The 25,794-nt window shown below is 47.9% G+C and overlaps 1 protein-coding gene across 1 annotated transcript in view; it reads left to right on the top strand.

Annotated features, from left to right (window-relative positions):
* Nucleotides 1–15,876, top strand: part of LOC144168043 (calcium-activated chloride channel regulator 1-like) — a 39,867-nt gene extending 23,991 nt beyond the window's left edge. The window contains exons 6-12 of the mRNA XM_077697130.1: nt 1,191–1,415; nt 4,058–4,364; nt 7,462–7,490; nt 9,196–9,417; nt 9,591–9,864; nt 15,592–15,765; nt 15,866–15,876. Of these exons, the coding sequence (XP_077553256.1) occupies nt 1,191–1,415; nt 4,058–4,364; nt 7,462–7,490; nt 9,196–9,417; nt 9,591–9,864; nt 15,592–15,765; nt 15,866–15,876 (1,242 nt within the window). The remainder of the gene's footprint in view (nt 1–1,190; nt 1,416–4,057; nt 4,365–7,461; nt 7,491–9,195; nt 9,418–9,590; nt 9,865–15,591; nt 15,766–15,865) is intronic.
* The last annotated feature ends 9,918 nt before the right edge of the window (nt 15,877–25,794 follow it).

Below are 25,794 nucleotides of genomic sequence, written 5' to 3'. Positions count from 1 at the left end.
TGGTCTATTCATCATTTCAACGTTAGCGGCTTCGCAAAAAGCTTGATACGGGGCACCCAAATTTGGGCCACCCATGGGTTGCTTCTCTTACACAATTCACCTATAATATGCAATGCCAGCTCATCCAACAAGTGAACCGGTACAGAAGCTATAGTAGACCCGCTTTATGAAATGGGTATTGGTAACATAGCAAGCATTTTAAACAGTAACTTTACGAGAATACGTCACAGACAAGGCTGGCAGTTTGGATTGCCAGAAGTCTAATAGCATAGCACAGTTTGAGCAAGACCTTGTTCAACGCCAGATATAATTCCCTAGTGGGTACACGCCATGCATTGCGCAATCTGCTGCTATGCTCGCGACGTATTTATTTAATGCATCTGCTAAAAGAGTTGTGCTGTACTGCCTGAGTAGCTTAGGGAGTACAGTCTGGGGTCCTAGAACGCACGCTTCACTTTGGAGCCCCAGCAAGGATAACATTTTTTTCCCAAGACCGCTACTTTTGTTGCAATATCTTCTCTTGGCTGAACTCTGCACATTTGTTTCGTCAAGAAAAGTGTTTGGTGTCTTTTAGGTAGGTGAGGCTCAGCACATCAAATCGTTTAATTTTGTGGCCTTGGACAAGAAGCGGGGCCGTGTCCCGATATTTAAATGGCATGCCGCGTTGAACTACCTCTTGACCTCCATACTGCACCCAAACGAGCATTTCCTTCCCCTGCGAACTTCGCAAGTAATTTTTGCGGAACACAAAGGTAGTTTGGCCAGTTAGTCCTAATAGTAGCGTCGGTAGTGTAATGTCCATCTTGTGATGTTCTGTGACGTCTGGTTGTACCCTGATGCTTATGGGGAACGGTTATGTTCTTTGAAAACAATTACGATTTTACTCTTATGTGAGAAGTAGTTCCAGAGATTCGTTGCTACAAATGCATTCGTAGAGCGTTGGACTCATGTGGTATGCTGGTCGGTTGGTTGACTTACTCACTCTCGGTCTCTTATACAGAATTTTGGCTTGCGACCGCAAACCCGTCCTCCCACCCGTACGCCACGTCGCCTTCGCCAGCTTGGGGAGGGGGGCACTGGCTTACTCGCGTGTTTCAGGCCTAGTTGGCGCTCAGCTTTATACCGGGAGCTTCGGACGAGGGGGACCTTCTGCTAACAAAGTTCCCTCTCTCTCTCTTCCACTTATGCAGGGCACCCCGCTGGAGTTCGTGAAAGTGGCCGTAAAACGCTACATCACCGACATCGAAGACAACTCTCGACGACTGGCCATAGTTGCCTTCAGTGATGACGCAGAAGTCCTCCAGCCTCTGATGGCAGTGAATGCATCCACGCGACAAGAGTTCTTGGGCAAGGTAGCAGGCCTAGCTGCTGCAGGTGCCGCCTGCATCGGATGCGGCCTAGAAAAGGCGCTGGAGGTAGGCTGATACTTCAAACTGGTTAGCAGAGCGATGCTGTTAGCGTTTGCTGTCGGCCTCAGTGCAGATTGCCTTGAGTTTGCAACAGTCAGCAAGCAGCGTGTTTTGTCTCACAATATTTGTGGTGCGACACCTGCTGAACAGGGAAGTTGAGGGTCGGAAAAAGGGAGGCGGATGCAGTGTCGGGAACCGCTACACAATGAAGAAACTTCCGTAAACCTGCATCCACAAGAACCATCACTTTCAGAGTTCAGAGTAAGTTAAACCTGCGCGCGAACGTGTTCGGCGCTTGCTTTGAGCTAGACCAAAATGGAAGCGTTGTTCCACTTGACTCCGAGGTTTCCTGCCACTCTTGAGTAGTCGGTGACAGAAGGTGATTCTTTGAAGTCATTATTTCTGGTCGCCAGCCTGTTGCTTTTTTGCCAGCGACACTTTAAAGCCGCAAGTAGGAAGTGGAGACTGTTGGCTTTTGTTCACACATTTCATTATAGTTTTGCAGGGACTAGAACAGGTGGGGTGCACGCAGCGGTCTTGTTTTAAAAGTACAGAGGCTGCTGGCATGGCTACTACCTAGGATCTACTTTTGATTACAAAGGACGCTGTAAGAGAATATATAAGGAAACCGAAGTTTCTGTGCCTGTATTTTTAACATATGCGATCGCCAAAGACGCATGTTTGTTTAAAGGAGCCATGAAGACAAAACACGACTTTGGTTCACTCGAAATATTGCCTCGTTAGAATCATACTGACACCACTTTTAACGTGAACTTTGCTCAAATAAGCTTCATAATTAGGAAAAACGGCAATCGCCACGGGACTCACTAGCTCATTTCCCGCAACAGAACCTATGATGTCATACCACACACCTCTGCGATTGGCGGAGGCCGGCAAAAGCAAATGCAAGTCATGCAGGGCTTATAGTCTTCCTTCACGAGATATTTTTGCTCAAATGTAATGCCTACCGTGTTTGCTCGCGTAATGAACCCACTTTTTTTCCAGAAAATTCGGCATGAACTGGGGGGGGGGGAGGGTTCATTATGCGGGAAAAAATGGCAACAGATTTTTAAAAGTTGAAATTCCATACAATAAAGTTGCAAAGAGAAGCGCGGCAAAGCCTTACCATTTTCATAAAAACACCTGGATGATGATGTAGTGGAATTTCTTTTTTATTCTGAACATGCCAGTGGCCCCCTACTCGCCGTTGAGCTGTCCTCCTCAATGAAGCCGCTTGCGGCTTCACATAGGCGGCCCACAGCGCACAGTCTTTCGTGCCGTCAAGGCACTCCAAAACTTCTTTTCTCACACCCGAAACTTTCCTCTTTTGGGCCCACGAAACACACGACGATCCTTGTTCACCGACCAAAAACCTTGTTTTCGCCCGTAGTGTACATGCAGTGGGTCAACACTCAAATGCCGCACAGCGGCACGGTTTCCATGTGCATCAACGCATGCTCCACCACCTTCAGTTCAAAACCGTCTGTACAGCTCATGTATTGGTCCATCGTACGGCGTGCACCAGGAGCACAAAAAAAGGTCGAACCAGCTGAACAACAACACCACGGATCGTCATGGCGAAGTCGCGAAAGAACAAGAGCAAGGGAGTGCGGAGTACGTTTAGTGCTTTGTTCGCACGCCGCCAAAACCAGCCGGAACGGCAAATAGCAGGGAAGGACTGTAGAGTGCGTTTTGTGCTTTGTGCGCACGCCGGAATATTTTTAAGGCGCAAGGTTTTTGTGTTCAGCAGGTGGCCCACCGCAAGCGCGCAATTTTTAAATTGTGAACCACAGCATTGCCACTCACGTCTCCGGCTAGTGTTGAGATTTCTTTTTGTTGGAATGTGTTTTTAGCATTTTTGCGTGTACTGTGGCGTGATATCAAGTTACTGCGATCGTCTACAGCATCAGCAACCATGCTGAGATAAAAACATATCTCCCCTGCATTTTTTATTCAAAGTGACAAAAAAGTAAATTCTCAAGAATAAAAGTGGGGGGAGGGTTCATTACGCGAGTGGGTTCATTATGCGAGTAAATACAGTAGATTCAGTTTATAGAAGTAAGAATGGTGGGGTAAGCATGGAAGCTACGAAAGCACACGTAAACATCGAAGTACCAGATCGTGCTGTTGTTGGTACTGCGCACACTTGGCTTGTCATAGCTGCAGAGCAGTATGGCGCTTTTGGGTTGTCTCACACGACACAGGCCGATTAGCGCAAGCGACATTGTCTTACGTCACCCTTTTGTCGAGTATACCCACAGGATGTTTCACCACAGGAGTACTTTCTACCATAATAAGAACAGGCGAGGCACAAATACGGTCAAAAATAAATCAAAGGCGGGCAAATGTCAGCCACGGTATGGTAGCGCCATCTGGGAGGGCTGAGGGTAAACAAGGCTGTGTAGTTCGCTGGATGCCTAGTGCCGCATTCGCGTTCACTTTAAGGCCTGCTTTACTGACGTCATCGTGGACGACCTCACGAAAGACAGTATTTGGCGGGAGAATCAAAATTTTACTGTAATTGATTAATTTCATAGTGAATAAACTATCGTTTGCTGCCGGACTAGCGCTGGGGGCAATATAAAACCGAATCTTTCGAATAAAACCCACTTGTACTTTGTCTTCATTGCTCCTTTAACTGGTTGCAGCTGCTAAACACCACGACCGAGAAGCCAGAAGGGGCTATGATCATCCTCTTGACCGATGCCGAAGAAAATGCACGCCACCCCAACATTTCCACCATGACGCCCAAGCTCAAGGAAGCGGAAGTCACGGTCAACACGTTTGCACTGGGCGTCTCGGCTGACAAAAGACTTGAGGACCTCGCAATGGCAACGAGGGGAACGGCGTACACATACGCGGACCTTACGGGGAACTTTGCTTTGGAATTGGAATCGGTCTTTGCTTCTTCCTCGTCCACACAGTTGGCCGATATACAGCAGCCAGTAACGGTATGTACACCACACAGATTTTAAATTTGGTGATGCAGTTACGGTTGCGGATCTGTATCTCACAAAGTGAGGGTGATATGGAGAGGAAAATAAACACCCACTTTAAATAAAACAGGAAAGAACGGAAGGTATAGCAGGGAGTCAATATATGCTGCTTCGTTTCAGGCAGCTCTGGTTTGTCTTTCCACACTATCGAGCTCCTCATATCGGTTGTCTGTTCCCGGCAACTTACTATTGTGATGTGTCCTAACGTCCCCCTCGTCAGTGTGATCCACATGACTTAGTGTCGGTCCCACAGGGCCGACCAGTCATCTCATAGTGAGGGAGATACGCCTGGTTAGAGCTGCAGCTTTGTAAACATCATTTTTATGAGGCCAACGTTATCTCATGTCTCTTAAAGGCTACAAAAGAAAGCGTCTCTGACTCTCATTAGAATAAAAATGCAGTAAACCTAACGGGACCATGCATGTTTTACGGTGACAATATATCTCCACGCATGCTACAGAACTCACAATATGCTCAAGGTCGTTAAATCATATAGCCGTGGCGCTTCGATGAAGTGTACGCAATGCACAAATCATCTAAGGGTGCAGGTATTCAACTGCGTGGCAAGGCTGATGCGATTAAGACCCCTAAGAAAAAACCAGTCGCCTCACCGACACTGCAAAAAACTACCAGTGTGACTGATTTGCTAGCGACATTACGCCTGTAAATTATGAACAGCAAAAGAAACACGATTTACAGGAAATGAATCGGCCATTTCCGTTTGCCGAAGGGGCACTGAAGTGAATTTGTGCGACATCTGTTTTGTGTTTGCATCGCATAGACGGGTTCAAATGGACACATTTTTGTTCCTTGATCAGGTCGCTAAAGCCGTATTTCTTTATTAGCCTGAAAGAAGAAGAATACCACGCGGCGTCTGCGGCGGCGGCTTAAATAGGGCTCCTGCGCCGCCCAGGCGGCGCTCCACGGCAGGAGGCCAAACCGACTGCCGTGTGGTACATGTGGGTTGTACAAAGCTCAATGGGTCCCAAAGGATCCCGAGTTTACAGAAGCAAAATGATCTCGGTACTCCCAATTGCCTAGCCCATCCACGGCGGGTCCGAACCCTTCCGGCGATCAACCTGGCACGAGGGAAAAACAGCTTTGCAGCGCTAAATACATTTACAGCTTCGAGGAAACTGCTGGGACGGTGACGGCACTCTGCCACTCGCAGGCGAAACAATGGTCGTATAAAGTCGAATTTGCAGTGAGAGCTTCTTGTTTAAATTAATATACTCGGTGAAAAAGAAAGAGTACCTTAATCGACGACGATCGTATGTAAAAATCAGCGGGTCTGACAGACCGCGCAGGCTCGTCTACTGCGGTGCGCCGCACTTTTGCGCGCTTGTGCACTTCTGCGTGCACTTTCATTAAACACTGCTGGTTTGCGACGCCGTGATGAATACGTGGCGCAGCGCTGGCTTCCCTTTTTCTTGCATCATGGCTCAATGACAAAAGGCAGCGATCGTCAGAAGCGTGAAATCTTTTGTGATTCAAAGCAGTCGGGCGAACTGAGCGGCCGTTATATTTCCTTGTTTGCGCTCACTTGATTTAATTACGCTCTTTACTTATCCATTCCCGTTTCGCATTTAAGAGACTAGAACAGCCCTAGGCGTCGGGAGTGTTTTGAGGTAGAGGGCCGAGGTGCATCCAGCCGGCACAGTGGAGGGTCTGAAGGCAAATCGGGTGGAAAGAGGAAGGGGGGGGGGGCTGTGAAGGCAACCGGAGATAATTCAGCGAATTGCCAATAATATTTGAGAATCTCTCCGTCTAACCCCCTTTTGAGGTAAAAACTGGCGTGTCAGCCTTCAGATAGGGACAGGGGAAGGAGCGCGGCTTTGACGATGGGCTGGGAGCCACATAACACCGCCCCGCGGGCTGCATGTGGGCCGCGGGCCGTAGGTTGTTGACCCCTGCACTAGAAGATAACGAACACAGTCATGTGACGATCGTATGCAAATATTTGTGCCGCACACCGTGGATGTGGCTGTTATGCTTCCAAATGTGAAATCACTCGTAAGCACACAGCATTCAACCGATTTCCTCACAGGTTAATGATAAGATCCTAGCAGGCCCGCCACTTTTTGTAATGATCGGGCCGGATCACGCGGCAGAAGGGGAATGTTCCTGGTGCGAACGGGGAGAAGACATTATACATGGAGGAAAGAATACTCAGGAGAGGCCCCTAGCATCCCAATGCATTGCGAAAAGTGTGGTGGAAGTGACGTCATTTTTATTGAGCCCCCATAGACAGTGTTGCCTACTTGTTTACAGCTGCGGCGGCCAAATCTGGGCGAATGGAATGGACAAATTTTTAAGGCGCTTTGTCTGTGGCTGCCTCGCTACGCTTGCAAACCAGTGCAGTCGCTACGGCAAACGTTTTTAGATTAGGCCAGTTTGAAAACTCCGCCATCGGACGTGGCCTTAACTCGTATCCCGGCTGCAGCGGCGCTTACGTCGCGTCGAGATCGGCAGAGCGAGCCGCTGTCGTCGCCGGCGGCTGCAAGGAAAATCCACTTCACTCAGTGTTGGCGAGAGCCAAAGTCAGTGCATTGCTCACTTTGTGTTTCTTCGTTGTGAAGTGAAGTGAAATTCATCGCTGCTGAGACGCACCGTGCAAAGACCGCCGTGCTGCACGGACCCAAACACTGCTCCCGTCGTCTGCGTTCGCTTTCGCGAGCCGCCCGCCCCGCGAACGGGAAACAGCAGAGGAGAATGGGGCTCAGTGGGCTTATCGGCATGGCGGGTGTGGCTTCACAAACGAGACGCCAGGGCCTCTCCTAACCTTTTCTTGCCTCCATGACATTATATTTACAGAGGACACAGGACAGAGGTTTGAATCAACGACGAAAGTTACACTCTGAACGTTAGGTGTGAATTAAGTTAACGGGAAACCCCAAGTGGCCCACTCCAATGCCCGCAACTAAAAGGTCCTCGAACGTTCCCGCATAAACGTCCCGAGAAGGGAACGCGCTCACGGTCAGTCCTAGGCAGACGCGGGCAGCCGGCGTCGCCCTCGTAGCGATACTTGCGCCGTCGGGGGTGCCTTGTGACCACAGGTTGCGACGCCGTGGAGAAGCTCAGCCGGGTCAGTCAAACGGCTCGACCACGCCTCGCGCTGTTCGGCCCTCCGGAGCCCGGTAGACGGTAGTGCAGACCTAGTCCGTGCTGTCGATAACGCCCAGGGCGTTGTGCGACGATGCCCGGAACCATGGCGATGTCTGGCGACGGCCTTGCCTCGCTGCGAGAGGTAGATGGGCATCTTACGCCGGTTTCCACAGTGCTGTGCCTCGTTCGATCCGCCTGGTCTCGTTCTGGCTCGGTCTCGCTCGCTCTCTGCCCGTGCCTCCTTCACACCTCTTCCTTTACCTGAGCAGCACCCGCGGGGTCTTTGGAGCTTCGTCTTTTAGCGTACAATGCGCCATCATTTTCCTTCCCGGGTATGTTCCATCACACTTGCGTTGGACGCGTTTCTTCCGCACCTTGAGAGCCCGCCAGTCTGCTCCCTGTGGTACCAACCGGGTGGTAACAGTCGCGTGGTCACAAGGCCAACCGTTGGTCAATTCGAAGGCAAAAAAAGAGAACTGCCGCCGGGACTTCATCCCACACATGGAGGTATAACTCTTCCATTGCTTTATATTAAGCTCCATTTTTTATACGGCGACGGCACGTTCCATTAGCGACGGGAACGTGCCAGATCGCTCACAAAGAACAGATGTAGTTCCCAGAGGCCTACCCGACATATTTATTGCTGTTTACTTGTTGGATTGCAGCACTCCGGGCTACTAATCTGGGCATCAATGACACTTGAGTAGTAAGCTTCTCACTAGCCCCCAAAAGTATCTGATCACCAGTGACTGCGACCCTTGAGGCAGGAAAGCGATCGGAAATGGGTGGCTGTGTTGGAGACAGGTCTGATAGTTCACCCAGCGAAAAAGTGCTTCTCGTACATTGGTTTTACGTTTAACTGCAACAGCTTCAATTGATTTTAAATTCCTTTTACCTAGATTACCTTCACTTATGTATACCCTTATCCGGGCCTTAATCTAACTGGGCAAACATTTGCTACAAGCACACCGGTCGTGAAGGCATATACGGCTTACACTCCAATACACTGAAGTACGCGGAGCCTGGTTAGCCAAATATGCATTGCGTATCCATTAGTACGGAGATACTTTTCATCAACTTTACTAAGCTTAACACAGTCTAAAACAAACAAAATAAAGCCACGTCTTTCCTCGCACAAATTCTGTTAGGGCTCAGTTTTCACTACGCAATCAAACTGCGACGATCCACCTGCGGTTGCCCGGCTGATTTTGTCGGCACTGTGGTTGGCTGGTCGGCAGTCCGCGATGTCAGCCCGGTGAACCGATTCGGAAGAGAACGCGACAGGGGAGACCTTAGGGAAATCGGCAAGGGTATGCTGAGAGAAGGAAAGAACTTTAGAATTCATTTTTCGACTAAATGAATCCACATAAACGCACACTGAAAACAAGTCTGAGGCACTCGGAGCTTATTTTCCACAAGAAATCGCCCACAGTTTCCAAATAACTCTATGGGTATTGATTTGCGAAGCTCGACAGGACCATACAGCAGGATGAGTACATATACATCACATTTTGAGTGAATAATTTCTGGCCGCAGCTTCATCGGTGTCTTCACTCAGTCTTTGCGCTCAGCGTCTCAGGCTCGCTGTTCCTACGGCACCGCCCAATCGATGCCACAATGACGCTTGCACTCTGCGTAGGGGCCACATGAACTAACCCGTTTCATGCTTCTTACTGTCTATGCAGCTTGAGCAGGGGAGAAAGACATTTAAGAACAAGCTTGTGCAAACCTTCCTAATCAATGAAGGAGTGGGAAACAAAACGGTGGTCATCGTTGATCCGAACAATAGGAGCCCATTAAATTTTACGAAGGCGTGGCTGGTGGATCCCAGTGGAAAAGAATGCCAAGAGTGCAAGCAAAGATCTGATAATTTCGGCGTCGTCATCTCCATACCAAGCATGGCTAAGGTAACGTAAATCTTTGGTATACTGCGGTTAGGGATGGGAATAATTTCCACGGGTATTTCAATACCGCTAAACATAACCAGCCACGTTTCAGGTTACTGAAACATTGGCGGCGTTCAGTTGATGTTTATCTTTTTCTGTGATCTTTATCAATTGCGTTAACGTACTCGTCATAGGTTGGGACCTGGACGCTTCACTTGGAGACCGACAGCCCAGACGAAATTACTGTGACCGTCAAAGTCAACTCCATGGGTGACGAGCCGATTCATGTCTTTTGCAAAGTCTCCCATATAAAGGTTGACGAGCCATCCCAAGCCATTGTGCTTGCAAGAGTTACCAAGGGAAAGCAAGTCGTCTTGAATGCCGTTGTTCAAGCCGTGGTCACTGTCGTTACGGAGTACGGCGAGACTCACAAATCGGCGTTCCAGCTCCACGACAACGGAGGAGGAGGTACAGTGTCCCAGCTTCATGTGCACCTTTAAACCGACTTGAGCAGCACGAGTATACCTTTTGGGATACCATTGCAATACAAGAAAGTGTTCTTGGCATGCTATAATGTTCCCTGCCATTTTTAATGCCCAAAGCGTCACAGAAAGATACGAGTGGTAATTTGCCTCTGATACTTCATACCTGCCATGAGTGAAAACTTTTTTACCGCTTGCGTAGATCGGTTAAGATGACCATTTTGATTTGGAGCTTTTCGCCAACAAGTCTATCGAACCTGCTTTTGTGAAACTCGCAGCTCCAAGTTCGCTGTAATGGCCCTGTCGAAACACCGACGCACTCTGAGGACTAGACTATCAATGTTGTGATTCTGAGGATGAGTACGAAGGTTTGATGCAAACCGAAAATTGAAACCAAACCAGAATTGTGGTCCGGAATTAAACCCGTATTTTTTCCACCATTTTAGAACTGAACCCGAACAGAAAGAAACCGAAAGAACAGTTGCGAACCGGTTCTGGAACTATCGAAATGGTTCTGGGAACGGTTAGAGGGAATGGAAAAATATCGAGTCGGCCAGACCAACCTTTATACCTTTATGGTCATTGTAGGGGTGGAACAGCTGCGCCACTTGCACCATTGAGTGCCAAACTTGTTTACCTGCGCCGAACCGTCCCTTTGCACCAAACTCGTTTGTCAGCGCCGTCCTGCGCCGCATAGCCGAAATTAAGCTGCGAGATATAACAGCTATGAGGCCCCGTGCCTGAAAACTGGGCTGAAACATAGTGTTTTTGGTTTCAATGCCGCTATGGTTGCGGTTTTATCAAGGCTATGAGCGACTATGGAAGCTGGCTTTTGCTTAGCTTTAAGCTCGCAGGCACCACGCAGCCTCTCCGCCTTCACTTTGTATTTATTTGGGTTACATTTGCACGGTTGTTGAGTTTGCCGGTGCAAGCCGCTGCGCCACAATCAATGGAAAATGGCCATACGTGAGTGAAATGTTGTGTCACATCACAAACAAATAGAAAATAGACTAATAGTCACCTGAAAGGTTGTAGTTATTACAGGTGAATTGCAATTTGACCAGTTTTGACGAGCGTAGCTGCATGTATTGAACAAACAGGGTCCTGGACGCTTTGCCCTCGCTTGTTAATTCGGTTAGGTTTTGTTGTAAGGTAATTACTAACTTTCGCCTGTTGACTTTGGGGTCAGATTTGACTATGTGTAGGATGATTCAGCGTAAATTACGCCTTAATTTTCTAACAAGCTCCTAATGCACAGTCTACGGCATACGTTCGTCGATTATCACAACCCTTTGACGGGCGAAGACAATGCTATGTACTGCTTCGCACACACTGAAACCGCTGATAGATAGCCAAAATGCAAGCAAACAACTTGTTTTGCAGAAAGCCACCGTTGGTTCGCTTAACACTGCCGCCTTCGGGACACAAAGCGAGGCGTAATATCTGCTGCCCTTTGACTCTGCGCGTGAGGTTATCACCCTTTAAAAGGTGATAACGCAGCCCACTCGCTGGGGTCGAAGGTAGATAACTTTGCATATTGTAAATTTCAAGATATATTACAAGCACTGTGTTCGTCGTTCGGAGTAGGAGAAAGTTAATGGTAGTACGCCTAATATAGCAGATAGATTAAGCGTAAATGGCAGGCGGCTGGTACAGCAACCTGTGCCAGCCCCCTGCCAGACGGCCTTTCTGGCTGCTCCAAAAGTGCTCCAAAAGGCCTTTCTGGCTGCTCCAAGCCTGCTGCAAAAGATAATTTTGAATGCTCCCAGGACTGCTTCCAAACTCATGTACCCGGTTTCCCCACTGTCATTGGCATTTGCAAATTTTGCATTGTTTTCCCTCTCAACGAATCAGAAAATTTTGTAGCGCAGAAAAAGCCGGAAGCTTTTTGGGTGATGATTACTAAATGCTATAAAATGTCCTGCTTCATGCACCTGTTGCGCTGGTATGTTCTTTCTAGCGTACGATTAACGTCTCGAACTGAAGTTGGTAAATTGTTGTCAAATGCATATTATGTATTTATCCAAGGGTTGTCGAAACAAGTGTTTATATGAAGTAAGAGTATAGGAAATAACTCAAGTGAAACACAAAAAAGCGCGATCAGCTGGTTTGATGTGAAGGAAACCCGATAGCGTTGTTCAATACCTTCTTTCCCTTTGTGCTATCGTTCTGCAGCCTTGGAGTACCAGTGAACACTGCCGCTGCGTCTCAACTGACTAAGTATCTTTACTAGAACCCAATCGCTCTCACTGCTTGCTGAATGTGTAATTAGCGGGTTGCTACCGCCGGTGTTTCCCTATAGTCATTGGGTCACTACAGCCGTTCTTTCCTTCTGCGTAGTCAAGAGTTCGACGAAAGTTCGTCCGGTCCGGTATCATGATGAGGACGAAGATGCGGTCACTGGCCAAGTCAAGTCGCTCTTCACTTCGGTTCCTGTCGACTTGGCGGTAACAACATGCAAGGAGGTCCTGCTGGGGGACGAAATGGTCACGGAACGCACACCTTTGAAGGTAGAACACTTGTGTGAGTTGCTGGAAATTTGTTTAGGCAACACATACTTCACCTACCATGAGCATTTTTACAAGCAGGTCCACGGAACTGCAATGGGAGCTTCCATATCCATTACTACGGCAAAATTGGTCATGGAAGTCATGAACAGAAGGCCCTCGCTGGTTTTGCTCCCAACCCCAAGATATTCGTCCGCTACGTGGACGACTGCTTCTGCATTATCAATAAGAACGATGCCCTACGGCTCCTGCTTCTTCCTAACCCGATAGAAGCCGCCATACAGTTCACTGCAGAATATGAGTGTGACAGCAGCCTTCCTTTCCTCGATGTCCAGCTGAGGCGTACCGGAACTAGTCTTTCGTTTTCTGTGCACAGGAAGGCGACGAATTCTAGACATTACCTGAATTTTAATTCGTGCCACCCAGCCTGTCACAAGCAATCTGTCGTTTCATCTGTTGTGATGCGGGGAACACGTATTTGCTCAAGTGACGACGAAAGGAGGAAAGAACTTGAAACAATACATCAAGAATTATTAACGAACGGGTACCTGGAGAAATTTATTACGAATGCTGGAGATCGTGTTCTCAATCCCAGGCCATCCCAGGGCAAGTCATATCGAAGACGCGCCGGCACCCCATATGTTCCTGGGGTCAGCGAAGCTCTAAGCCGCATTTTTTCAAGGTATGACCTTCGCGTTGTGCACATGCCGTCCAACAAGCTTGGGAATCAGCTCGTGAACGCGAAAGATCGCTTGGACAGAGATACCCCGCTGTTGTCTACAAGATACCATGCGCAGACTGTAGCTGCAGTTACATTGGCGAAGCTGGACATTCATAAGGAGATTAAAGGAACACCAAAGGGACGTGGGCAGCAACAAGAAAGCGTTGAACGCCCTGGCCGAGTATGCCGATGATTAGGGTCATTGCATCGACTGGGATAACGCCGCTATAATAGCCAAGAAAAAGAACCCAACCACAAGATTACTTTTGGAATCCGTGTTCATTCAAAAGACCAAGGACACTATCAATTGGACAGATGGAAATCTTCCGTCAAGCTACACCCGTCCATTACGTCACATTTTGGAATAAGAAGCGACTTACGGCTCTTGTCTGCTTAGTGTGATCAAGGAACGTGTACGTGTTCCGAAACGTCTGTCTTCACCTTGACTTGGTCCGTGACCGCATGTTCGTCCTCATCTTTCGTTCTATGTGGTCTGCTCGCAGGTGGAAGGTGGGGGGAATGAAATCTCGCCTGCGATGCTTGACAGGTGGAGGTTGACACCGACGCCGGGCAGTTGTCGACTTTTAGCGCTGCTAATGCTCCCGCGTTAAAGATGAAACGCGTTGAAACTATACACACATAAGAGCGTAGAAGACCAACCAATTTTCTTTTCAATGCGAAAGCATCACTTGCCCCCATTGAACAAAAAATATGTGTTCGCGTGCAGACGCATGTGTGTGCATGCGTGTGCGCGTGCATGTGTGTGCGTGCATGCACGTGAGTGCGTGCATGTGCGCATGTCTGCGTGGCCACGTTTGATGGTACCAAAAATGGTGGGAGAGAGGCACCCTCTGTGCTGTCCAGAAAAGGTTCTGCGCGCCAAAGAGGCTGCCCAATAAGGCAATATTTGGAGAAGGGATGCGGCCCGTCACTGATCGGTGATGAGAGTTGAGCACAAGGCTACCTAGAGCTATTGCTGTTGTATTCCTCAAGAAAGCAACTGCGCTATAATTAAACTGTGGGTTAATGGACCAAGAAAAAAATAACCTTAACTGTAACAAACTAAAGTAAATTAATAACTAAAAACTTGCGGCCATAAAGAGTAATGCTTTGACACACACACACACACACACACACACACACACACACACACACACACACACACACACACACACACACACACACACACACACACACACACACACACACACACACACACACACACACACACACACACACACACACACACACACACACACACACACGCACACGCACACGCGCACACACACACACACATAACACCTTTGAGCATCCCTGTGAACCTTTTATTTCGCATCAAGTAGTCTTGTAATCGTTGGCCTCCCATGGAAAACATTTTGCAGTAGATTGTACGCTTAAGTTGGCCAAGTCAACATTTAGAAAAAATCCTACATTACGAATTGTTTTATACCAAACTGACGTTAAAACAACTAAAGGAAAACGTAATACTACAATGTAAAGCACAGAAACACCTTGGCTGTTTTCTCCGAACCTATTTGAATGGGTTCGATCCGGTTTCGAAGCAGAACTGCGTGGTGCTCGGGAACCGAACCCGGAATCTTACCCGAAAGGCTTTAACCCGAAGCGAACCCGAAAAAATTCCCGTTCGACATCGTGTACACAGGATAGGATAAAGGAGCCGTGCAGCTTTTCCCCGCTTGCTGGCCTTCCCACTTTTTCGGAGCGCATTGCCAATATTTACTTCTTGTTCAACTATTCTTTAAAATTTAGGTCGGCTGGTAGAATCAGGGGATAGACAAGGAGCCAGACAAAATAACGTACAAACGGACAAAGAGAAAACAGACAGATGGGCGGGCGGGCGTATATTTTCCTGTTTAGGTAGTTCAAGAGAGACGATGGTCTATAATATAATACCATAAATCACGTGTAAAGCAGCACGTTTGTGTACAACCGTTGCCAAGGTGTTGTTTTTGCATCTAGAAGCTTACCAGACATTTCTTCACCTATTCTCTGCACACGTTAGAACAACCCTTAATTCTGTTCTTAGACTCAACATACCAAGTAGATGTTCTCTTGAGTCCCGGTTGCGCAGGTATTTGTTAAAAGCCATTCTCAATTAATCACCATCGTTATAATCTTTATCATTCATCTTTTTCTGAAGAGCCCCTTTCGGGGTATTGCATAAGCCGTATTACTGTAGCTTGGCACTTAACTCAAATTCGCTTGGTCGAAGCAATTTATGTGTCAAGCACGTATTTTTTTGTGACATCAAATTAACAAATGAGGTGATAATTGATGGAGAAAGGGCCGTTCAATAAACTTGCAGCATTTTTTAAAATTTCCAACAGCTAATACATTTTCTAAGCCTGTTCCTACCTGTGCAAATGCTCACTTTTTCGAAAAAAAATTTCAGCACACCTTAAAGACGTAAGCAGTTGTTGGGACAATAGTTGTTTCCTGATACCTGTTTTTCCTGGAACTCTAGAGCCTGACACTCAAGCCGATGACGGATGGTACAGTGGATATTTCACCGAATTTGTCGGCAAGGGCAGGTACTCCGTTTCTGCCTACGTATCCAGTCAGGATGCGACTCAACTTGCTGATGCCTTGGAAGGTTCTCGAAGCTTCTCCAGCAACCCCAATGTTACGGTGGTATTTGGTGAGTTGCAACTGAGGAGGAAAACTTTGGTTGTAGTGCCTCAAAAGGTAATTTAACGTATCTTTGAATATGCGTACCTTTGACGTTTCGCGCATCTCAGGAGTGCTTTAGCACCCCTTTCAAATGATTCCACTAAGACGACTTGTTTTGGAAAGCTGATGGACGACTAGAAAACCAGCAAAAAGTGAGGCGTGTAGTGAGGATGTTCTTCTGGTATTGTCATTTGTTTGAGGCCTTTTTCAGTAAGTTATACAATTTTTTAAATCATAATATGATTAACGTCAATAAACAAAAATCGCTTGATGGTTTTCTTTTTTTTGACGCGTTTTCGTGGCTCTCCATTGTGGCCTATGAATTTTAAGGGCACCACCTGAAACTTCATTTAAATGTAGCGCTCTGTGTGTCTGGCTTCCCACACTGCTGCTCTTGATCTGCTCTTTGCCTCGAACGTTTATTCTCCACTTTTATTATTGCCCGAGAAAGCTTTAAGGAGGGACACTGCTCTTAAAACAGCTCCTTTTAGTTTTTAAAGTAGCCCGGAAACAGGTTTTACCGATACATGGGTGTTCACATTTTTAGGTAAATCAATGTCCTAGTAATCACCTCCTCCAATAATTGTGTTAAAGCGACGAGTATTAGTGGAGTTGTTACAAATGAAAACATTGCATTTTCGCTCGCGCTGCGATTCTCCCTCGTTTAGTCCACCTCCCCGCACCGTGCAAGAGTGACTGCCCATGATGCCTTGCTTCTCAGTGACGTCTCCAAGAACATCCGGTGGCGCGCTTCGTATGCTGAGATATCCTGCACCGCATGATCGCTTTGGGACGGAGCCGCCTGACTTACTGCGTTCCGTTGGGGCCATTGTTTATCATTTTATGAATCCTGCACTCTGCTCACGACTGGAAAAGCTGATGGAAAGAATCTGGCGGGTCTTTTACGCCTACACACAATGCAGAAAGATAACAAGAACACAGGACGACCCTGTCACCATGCGTTCGCGTCCACGAAAGCCTAAAATATGTGAGGGAAGGACTAAAAAATCCCCTCAAAATTTGGTAGAGTGAGCATGTGCATGCGCTCCGAACCGACATCGGTTTATATGGTCACGTAGCCAAAGACGACGCAGCTGTCTTAAAGAAAAAAAATTCCCCGCATTTCCCCGAGGGGAAGAATGTGAAAGTGCGAATGCACGAGTTGAATTTGCGCGGTTCGGTAATGTTCGCGAAAGAGAGATCACACACACACACACACACAACTACAAAGAAAGAAAGATGCATTTATTCACAGATACCTATTTGTGTTGTCGTTGTACTTGATTGCTAGAGCGGATCTCAGCTTTGAAATTTCGTGTCAGTACTCCTTTAAGCGGGTGCATTAGCCCTTCTCACACCCGATTCCTGGCCAATCCCCCACGTGGGTATGTGCCATGCACAGACACCTATTTGTGTTGTCGTTGTACTTGATTGCTAGAGCGGATCTCAGCTTTGAAATTTCGTGTCAGTACTCCTTTAAGCGGGTGCATTAGCCCTTCTCACGCCCGATTCCTGGCCAATCACCCACGTGGGTATGTGCCATGTCAGCGGCCAGGCAGCGCGCGCCCATCTCCCCCCGTTGCCAAGGAAGACAAGGAGCGCGCGCACCCGCTGCTGTTGCTATGCGGACGGCGGCGGAATGCGGACGGCGGCGGACGCTTCAGGCTCGCTTAAGAAGTGCATTCGCACTTAAAAAACAAGTTCATTGGAGCACACTTGTGCTCCCCTAACAACTAAAAGAGTACACAGGCGGCGAAACAGCAGTCAACAAAGTGACGTGCGTAGACTGGTGTCGGCGATTAGAATGCCGCGGCATCTCCTCAGTGGGAATTTATCACTCGGCGCGAGGGTTTCTGGAATAGCCGAATGTATCCCGAACACTGTAGATCAACGAAGATTATTCTAGACTGTTCACATTCGTTCGGAACGCTCTCCCTATTAGTAGAGCTAACACATGCGGCACAGAAGGAAAGAACGGAACACGCGCCTCCCTTGGCACAAAGACAACAGCGATAACACGGACCGGCGCAGACGGGCGGCAAAAGCAAAACACAAATAAACAAACCCAATGCATGGTTCGTGGCATTACCCCCCCCCCCCCCTTTAAGTGTGCATCGACCCGATGCTAACACAAGCGGCAGTCCGAAGAAATAAAAAATAGAAGTCCGTCATCGTGCGTAGAAAGGTTTCAAGCGAACTACGTGGATGACTTCGGGCCGCGTGCGTCGTCGTGATGTTCCGGAATCACCATCGGTGATCACCTCGTAAGTAAGGTAGCCAACACGTTGTAGAATCCGGTAGGGTCCGAAATAACTTCGTAGAAGTTGCTCACTGAGTCCACGTCGTCTGATGGGACTCTAAACCCACCCACGATCCCCTGGGCTGTACTCGGTGTCTCGGCGTCGGAGGTTGTAGCGTCTCCCCCGCATGGGGCACCTTGAGTAATCTTGGTGACGGTAGTGGCGACACCGCGGAAGCCGAGCCCCCATACTCACGCTGTATCCTACCGTGGCTAGGAGTTTTAAGGTGAAGGGTCCTTTACACTGAAGTAGTTGTATGCACCATTTGTACTCATTTCATCAACACATTTTTACCTGAACATAGCAATGGCGCTCTTGGCTTGAGATGCCCTTGCGCCAAAAAAACCCACCAAAAAGCAAGAAGTTCCCCATGGCATCGTAATCCCCTTATCTTTCATCCATGTTGCAACTGAAAGCGTGCCCGTTAAAGAAGAAAGACTTCTCTCCTGGTGGTTTTGCAAGTTTCGGTGCAAGTTTTGCACCGAAAGTGTGAGCTTTCCGCTGCACACAAAAATGTTTTACTTGGCACAGCTGACGTTGACCTCCCAACCTAACGATTGCGCTAATTCTTGTAGTGTTCATCAAACTAATCTTAAAGCTAATTCATGTAGTGTGAGTCACAAAACTAATCTTAATATTTTTCGAATACTATGAAGCCTGGTGCATGAAATGAGTATCAGTTTTTTTATTCATCGCTTGGAACTAATTTTACAGCTCATTAAACTACGGGAGCACCAGTGGCACACTGGCACGGAACCATTTTGAATGCCCATTTCAAACGCCAAAGTTTAATGAGCTGTAAAATTGGTTCCGAGTGGTGCATCAAAAAAATTGACATTGCGTTATCCGTGTTCATACTCAAATATTGAAGTTTTTGACTGACACTGTTTTGTCTATTGTTTCTCAAAAAATGATTATCTCTAATTGTCACGAGAACGGATGGTGGGGTGGTCTTTACCAGCTCGGAGCAATGGACACAGGGAAGCCGTTGACGTGTTTAACAAGATACATTTAATGCACACCCAAAAAAACCCTCAGGCAAAGCACTCAATATTTTAACTACCCAAAAACAATAAACACTCAAACCTCTACAATCCCAAAATACAACTCCCATACAAACCCCTAACTTAACAGCTTAATATACAATTCAAATCAAAACTCAAAACACTCTACAATAATGTTCTACACCTTCAGTCCAAATTCACTCATTACGTCAAGTCCTACTTCCTCTCTTTCTCACTACAACTCCCTAGTTGTATCCTACGAATATGCCCCTAATGAACTGGCCTACCGCGCTGTCCTCGGCGCTGACGTGTCGCACCCGTTGCGTGGCCGCGACCTGGTGGTAGCCGTCCTCGTCTCGCTTCGTCGGTGCCGGCGTTCGATGCGCGCGGTCACTCGTTGGACGGCGTGGGCTCCGCGCGTCCCGACTTCTTTCATCTGTGGCTACCCCCTGGTAGCCGCTCTCGCTGGGGGTTCTTGATGCCGGCGTTCGACGCGCGCGGTCATTCCTTGGGCGGCGTGCTTCCTCGGTGGCTACCCCCTGGTAGCCGCTGCCGCTGGAGGTCTCAGGTAGGCTCGGCCCGAACGTAGCCTTTCGGGGCCGTCGAGACGAACGTCGACGGAGCATGGACGCTAGCCGCTGGTGCCCGACCGATGCCGCTGGGGCCACGAAGACACACGGTTCGTGGTGCACCTAGGATAACGGTGCCGATGCGAAGTCGGCCCGCTCCCGCCCAGGCTCGGATGGCGTGGTCGATGGCCTGGCCGCGTCCCCCTAGCTCGTTCGTTGAAGCGCACGTGCTCCGGCCGCCTCCTGGTTTCTTCGGTTTCTTGCCTCCCCCTTCTCTTTGTGCGCCCCGCTTTTATACCCTCTGGGCTCTCCCGTGGCGCACTTCCATTGGCTTCTTGCTTCCTCCCTGTCCTTATATGGCCATCTCGCCACTTGTCCCATGCGTGGCCTTCCCTGATTGGCCGACCAGTGCGCTGCCACCTTTGCCCATGATTCCTTGGTGCGTCGGCGCTGGCACTTGCTGATTGGCCCGCTCCTGGCGCGCACTTCAAAATTCTCGTTCCTTTGTTCTTTTCTTCGGTTTTCGGGAGTTTTGATGCGTCCCCCTCTCAGGGGGTGCCCTGACACATGACACTAATTATCTGGGGAACTACTTGACTGACTCCAAAAATAATGGCAAATTTGAAATCAGTTGGGAAGAAAGCAGCCAGACTGGCAAGTGTCATGGAGTTTACTTAATAATTAAAATGAATTGTTTTTAGGGCCGTGTTTTAAAAGCCTGCATACAACAAAGTGAAAGGTTTTCTGTTTTGAGCCGACATAGGTCGCTGACTTCAAACTAACTAATGAACTCCGGGTTTGAGCTCCCCGAAAATGCACTGAATGATCTGCGGCTTACATTTGGCTTTTGCGAAGCACCACCGCCGTAACTATTGTCGTCATCATAATCATAGCGCATTCAGGCCCGCTACCCGACAGAGGTCGGCGGACTCACTCATGAGTCCGCTCACTCAAATTCATTTCGACTCAAACTCACACGTGAGTTTGAGTTTGAGTGAGCGCGAGGCATGTGTGGCGTGGTGAGTTTGAGCTTAAGTGAGTTTGAGCCCGACTGAGTTTCAGTGCGCCTGAGACCAAGTGAGTTCTGAGTCCATTTTGAGTTTTTAGTACATTTTGAGTGAGTACATTTTGAGTTTTTAGCTGACTACATTTTGAGTGTTGTGTCCGAGTGAGTTTTGAGTTTTGCGCTCACTGTGAGTTTGAGTTTGAGTGAGCGCAGATGTGCTGATCAGCATTGAGTCTGAGTTTGAGTGAGTGGTGATTCGAAAAAAAAATTGCGAGTGAGTTTGAGTGAGCCGCGCCAACTTTGCCGAGGTATGCTGCCCGAGAAATTCTCCCCCCGTTCACATTGAATTGTTCAGGCCTGCGCTACACTAAACCATTTTTGGCATCTCTCATATTTCTGCATGCTAACATAGTTATCTCTTTTGCCGTATACTTCTGGCTCTGTCTCTGTTAGCGCTTTTGAAACCATGATGGTTCAGTTTGTTGCTTCTTCGCAATACGTGCCCAGCCGAAGTTTTGTTCTGCTGGGAACTATTTCATACAGAATTAAAATAACACGCCCTATTTCAGTATCGCTATTTCCTACGAATGATCTACGTGAAAGAGTACTGCACATGATACAACTAACACAGTAGCAGTCTCATTTTAACATGGCTGTGTCGTCTCTTCTCTGCCAATCCATATTATACAGTGTTTTTCTGATTGTGAGTACCGTATTTTCGCGTGTATAACCACTCCCGGCATATAATCCGCACCCCACTTTGAGCCCGCCGGATAAGAAAAAAAACCCTCGCATATTGCGCGCACATTGCTACAAGAAAGGCTGCCCCAAAGCTACTGCTGAAGCAACACATAACATACTGTGTCGACAGAAAAAGCGGATCTTTAGCAAGTAGAATACACTAAGTGCAAGGCGAAAGTCACAATTCACTAATAAAATTGAGTTGTTAGAGTGCACTCGTTGTGTTTTCTTCCTTCCCAGTCCTTGTACCTTGTATGTTTTGCGCAATCGCTGCCATGGAAGGCTTAGTAAGCGTTACTGCGTGGGAGCTTTACGGCACAACGCGCATTGTGTGAAGTTAGACTAAAAAATTTGCACATATTATCTGCACCCCTACATTTTTGGTGAGGGTTATACGCGCGAAAATACGGTACGCACGAATAACACCAAAGTGAAACCTTCCAGTCGGTCATAAGCCCAGTTGTAAGGATCTAAAAGAATGATTTAAATGAATTCAGAACATTACAAGTATTTTCAACAAATGAGCTCACGTAATCTTCTCAGCTAGGCAGCTATTACAGAGGGTGGTAAAAATTGTAATTTTCTGTATAATTTTAATTCGTCGCATGGCTTATAATTCGTTGCGTATAAGTGGTTCTTGGTTCAACATAAACGTACCTTATGCTATTCTGTTTTCAACTTTGACCTCCAGTCCCCGAGAACCCTGGAGCTGCTAACGACCATCCGATCGACGACTTCATCGTGGTTGAAACAAGGCCCAAAGAAAATGAGACAAGGAAGGAGGGAGCGAAGCTTAATTTTACAACAGAAACGCAAGGAGGGACCTTCTATGTCGACCAAGATATTTTCGAAAAGGATTTGCCTCCTCGAAAAATCCGGAACCTGAGAGCGATTGGCCTACAACCGGGGAGCAGCGGTAAAACTCACCTGGTAAAACTTACCTGGACCTGGCCAGGAGCGCACATGACAGCAGGGAAAGGTGAGCGTCCAAGCAATGTGTTTTTATTGTCTAAATCTCTTGCATGGACTTTTTTTACTTAGGAGATAAAACAGTTGTATGTTTTATGCGTTTTTTTTTTCAGGTTTATATTGCTCAAATGGCGTTGGGCTACTCAGGCAAAATAATTTCTGTATGTTGTCCATGTGTACATAAAATTTCTGCCATTGCTGTATGCCAAGGGTACTGGGACCTCGTCAATCTGTCGCATGACAAGCTTTTTGTCCCCGTTTCCCTGCATTTCTGTGTATTAGGGAAAAAAATATCTCGCCAGGAAGCTACATTTAGCGAAAAATGTCACTGCTTCCGAATAACTAAGAAATCTTTCTGCACTATAGGCGGTTGTTTTAGATTATGAAGAAGACATGTTGGTACGCAGTAACAACTATACATAACAAATTACAGGGGATTATAATGGGCGTGCACATACACGGGCACGCACGTAAACAGTACTGTCAATTCAGTTTAGTGAATTTTGATCAGACACCCTAGTTAAACGACTGCAGATGCTTGCAGCATTACTCGGTAATTCGATTGTGGCATCGGTGAACCCGTATTCTATAGTCCCAGTAATAAAAAAACGCGTAGCCAAAACTGGTGCCACAATTACGCTACAGCCTTTCTTTAAATATCATGATCGTAAACGCCTGCTGTATTAAGGCGCGAATCTCCGGTGTAGAATAAACACTTGTGCAAATGCAGTGTAGCAGGTTACAACCCTTAGTTAACTGTGCTATACGCGGGGTGCCCGAGCTATCATGCACCAAGATTTTTAAAAATAGGAGTGCCGTAACTCAGAGAAAACCTGGTGCATAATATTTCCAGCACACTGAAGTAGCGGACAGTAATTGTTTCGTTAAGCATATTTAATTAGCTGTTTGTAGATAACTTTTGAACTCGAGAAGTAGTGTCCCAATCACGAAAGTGTCAATGAGGTCCTTGCAGGTACCCACGAGGAACATCTAACTGCGGTATTTTCAGCGACGCATTAATTTTGTGCCAACTTATTCTTAGTCATATAGAAAACGTGAGTGCGCTTCAGGCCGCATCATAAAGCAGTGCCCTCGAACAGGCTCCCTCTGAGTTAGCCTGAATGCACTAAAGAAAAGAAAGAATAAAATAAATCGCGGCCGAGTCTGTGCCTTATTTGTCACACGCGCCCCACGAAACTTGCCCTTAATGTTCCATTCATGGCAGTATCGAGGTCATGTGCTGTCTCTTTGGGCGTGTGTCAGGCAAAGCAGTTGGTTTCAATCGGCTTATTTGAGGGCGCTGGTTTATGATGCGGGCTGGAGCGCAGTCCCGTGGTATTTTTCATATTTCGCCGCGGGGTTTCTTTATAAGTTGGAATAAATTACTATGCAATTAGTACGTCGCTGAAAATACCACAGTTCGATGTCCCCCGTGGGTGGTACCTATAAGTGCCTCATTGACAATGATTGGCACAATACTTCTCCAGTTCGAAAATTAATTAAAAATGGATAACTAAATACCATTACCGAAAAATTACTGGCCGCTACTCTATTGTGCCGGAAACATAATGCACTAGCTTTTCTTCCAGTTTCGCCATTTCGCTTTTTAAAAATCTTGGTCCATGACAGCTGGGACACCTTGTATTTACTGTAGACCATTTATAACGTAACTGCTTGCAGTGCGGGACCAACTATAATGCTGTTTTCCTAGCCACGGGTACGCCTCTCATAGAACTCAATGCATAAGCACGCCAAAAAAAAGGCGCCCTTCAGCCCGCGTGTTGCGTTTGCGCTCGCGTGATGACCACACTACCCTTGCTCTGGGCACACCTCAGAAGATAGCGAGTCGCGCCGCCCGAGGCGCGGTGAGTGGTTGCGATTAGAACTTGGCGCAGCTGGGGCATCGTTTTAGGGTCGCCAAAAGAAAGGAAAAGGACGGATTCTGCCTTCCGGCTCAGCCCTCCCTCCCTTCTCTCCGCTAACTTAGAAAGAAAATAAAAAAATGGCTGGACTTTAGCTCAGCTAACCAGGGATATGCAAAGTAAACGCTTGGCTTAGTCTGGTTTAGTCTTGGTGTCACTTATTGCCAACCCCGGCTCAAAGCCATCCGGTCCCGTACAAAGCTCACAGAAGGAGGCCCGGCCTCGCTTTCATTTACGGCGAACGCGGCGTTCCTCTTCGTCGGGCGAAAGACGAGTCACGTAGCCCGAGGCGACCTAGCGGCGCATGAGGGGGAGGCTGCGGGGTTGGTCGGCTGCTTATGAGCTGAGCGGCCGACCCGCCGCGGCTGACGGCGCTCAGCTGACCAGAACAGGACTCTGGCAGAACATAAAAGTGGGGCCTTGTGCGCAGCACCGAAAGCGGGCTCGGCGAGTCACGTTATGCGCTCCAAGGGGTGTGTGTCCGGTCAAAAGGAGAACTTCCGCATCGGCGAAACCACTGGACGAAAGTAGTAAAGGTTTGTTTTAAAAAACAGGCACCCCTTAGCCCGCGTGTTCCGTTTGCACTCGCGCGGTAGCCACATTGCCGTTGCTCTCGGCACACCTCTTAAGTAGCGAGTCGTACCACTCCGAGGCGCGGTATGTTGTAGGGATTAGAACCATGTACTCATAAGGAACCACCCTTTTTTATTTCGAACACCTGCAGATAGCGAGCGCCGACACCGGAAGTTTCCACTAGTTGTACATGCTGATAAGCTATCGCCTTCGGCAACGCGAACGACAGGCACGGTAGAAAAAAGATCCAGCTTCCGTTCTCCTCGCGCCGTCTCGCTGCAATAAGCCTGGCTACTATCCCGCTCCACGGCATCGGTTCTATTAGATGCCAAGAAACGCAGATCCCTCAAAACGTGAACACAAAGTGTAAGTTAAAGCAGTGCTCATGGTTTGCAAGACCGTACAGCAGCGTCTGATGTGGAAAAAGTTAAGACGAAATAAAATCGTGCATCTGTTCTGTTGGTAGTCCTGCCTGTCGAGGGGGGTTCAGGCAGCAGCTTTGTCAAAAAATTGCCGCACAAAACGTTGCAAGAAAAGCCATAAGCAGTGGAAACAAGAGATAAATGGCACAAGAGATACGTTCGCCACAGCACTTCAATGTCCGGAAACGTACGGCACGGCGGAATGAACGGCTGTCCGCGTGCTGTCGTGCGAGCTCCTTGGAGGTGGCTGGCGGCGGCTTGTCACTTCTGGCTGGCGGCACTTCCGGCTGGCGACTCCCCCCGGTGACAAGCGCCGTCGCGCTTATTTAGCTTGCATCCGAAGTTCGACGCCCCCTTTGTCGCACGGTACTTTTAAATGCAGAGCATTACAGTAACTCACGATGTCACCCGCGTTGTCCCGTCGTAGTCCGCACCGTCGTTGTCCGCACCCCTCCCTCTACACTATATAAAAGAAAATACTATCCGGCGCC

This window comes from Haemaphysalis longicornis, unplaced genomic scaffold (assembly GCF_048455015.1).
Source record: "Haemaphysalis longicornis isolate Haplotype H1 unplaced genomic scaffold, Haemaphysalis longicornis Haplotype H1 scaffold_2, whole genome shotgun sequence".
Taxonomy (NCBI): domain Eukaryota; kingdom Metazoa; phylum Arthropoda; class Arachnida; order Ixodida; family Ixodidae; genus Haemaphysalis; species Haemaphysalis longicornis.
The sequence above is the reverse complement of the archived record's forward strand: the minus strand, read 5'-3'. Positions and strand labels throughout refer to the sequence as shown.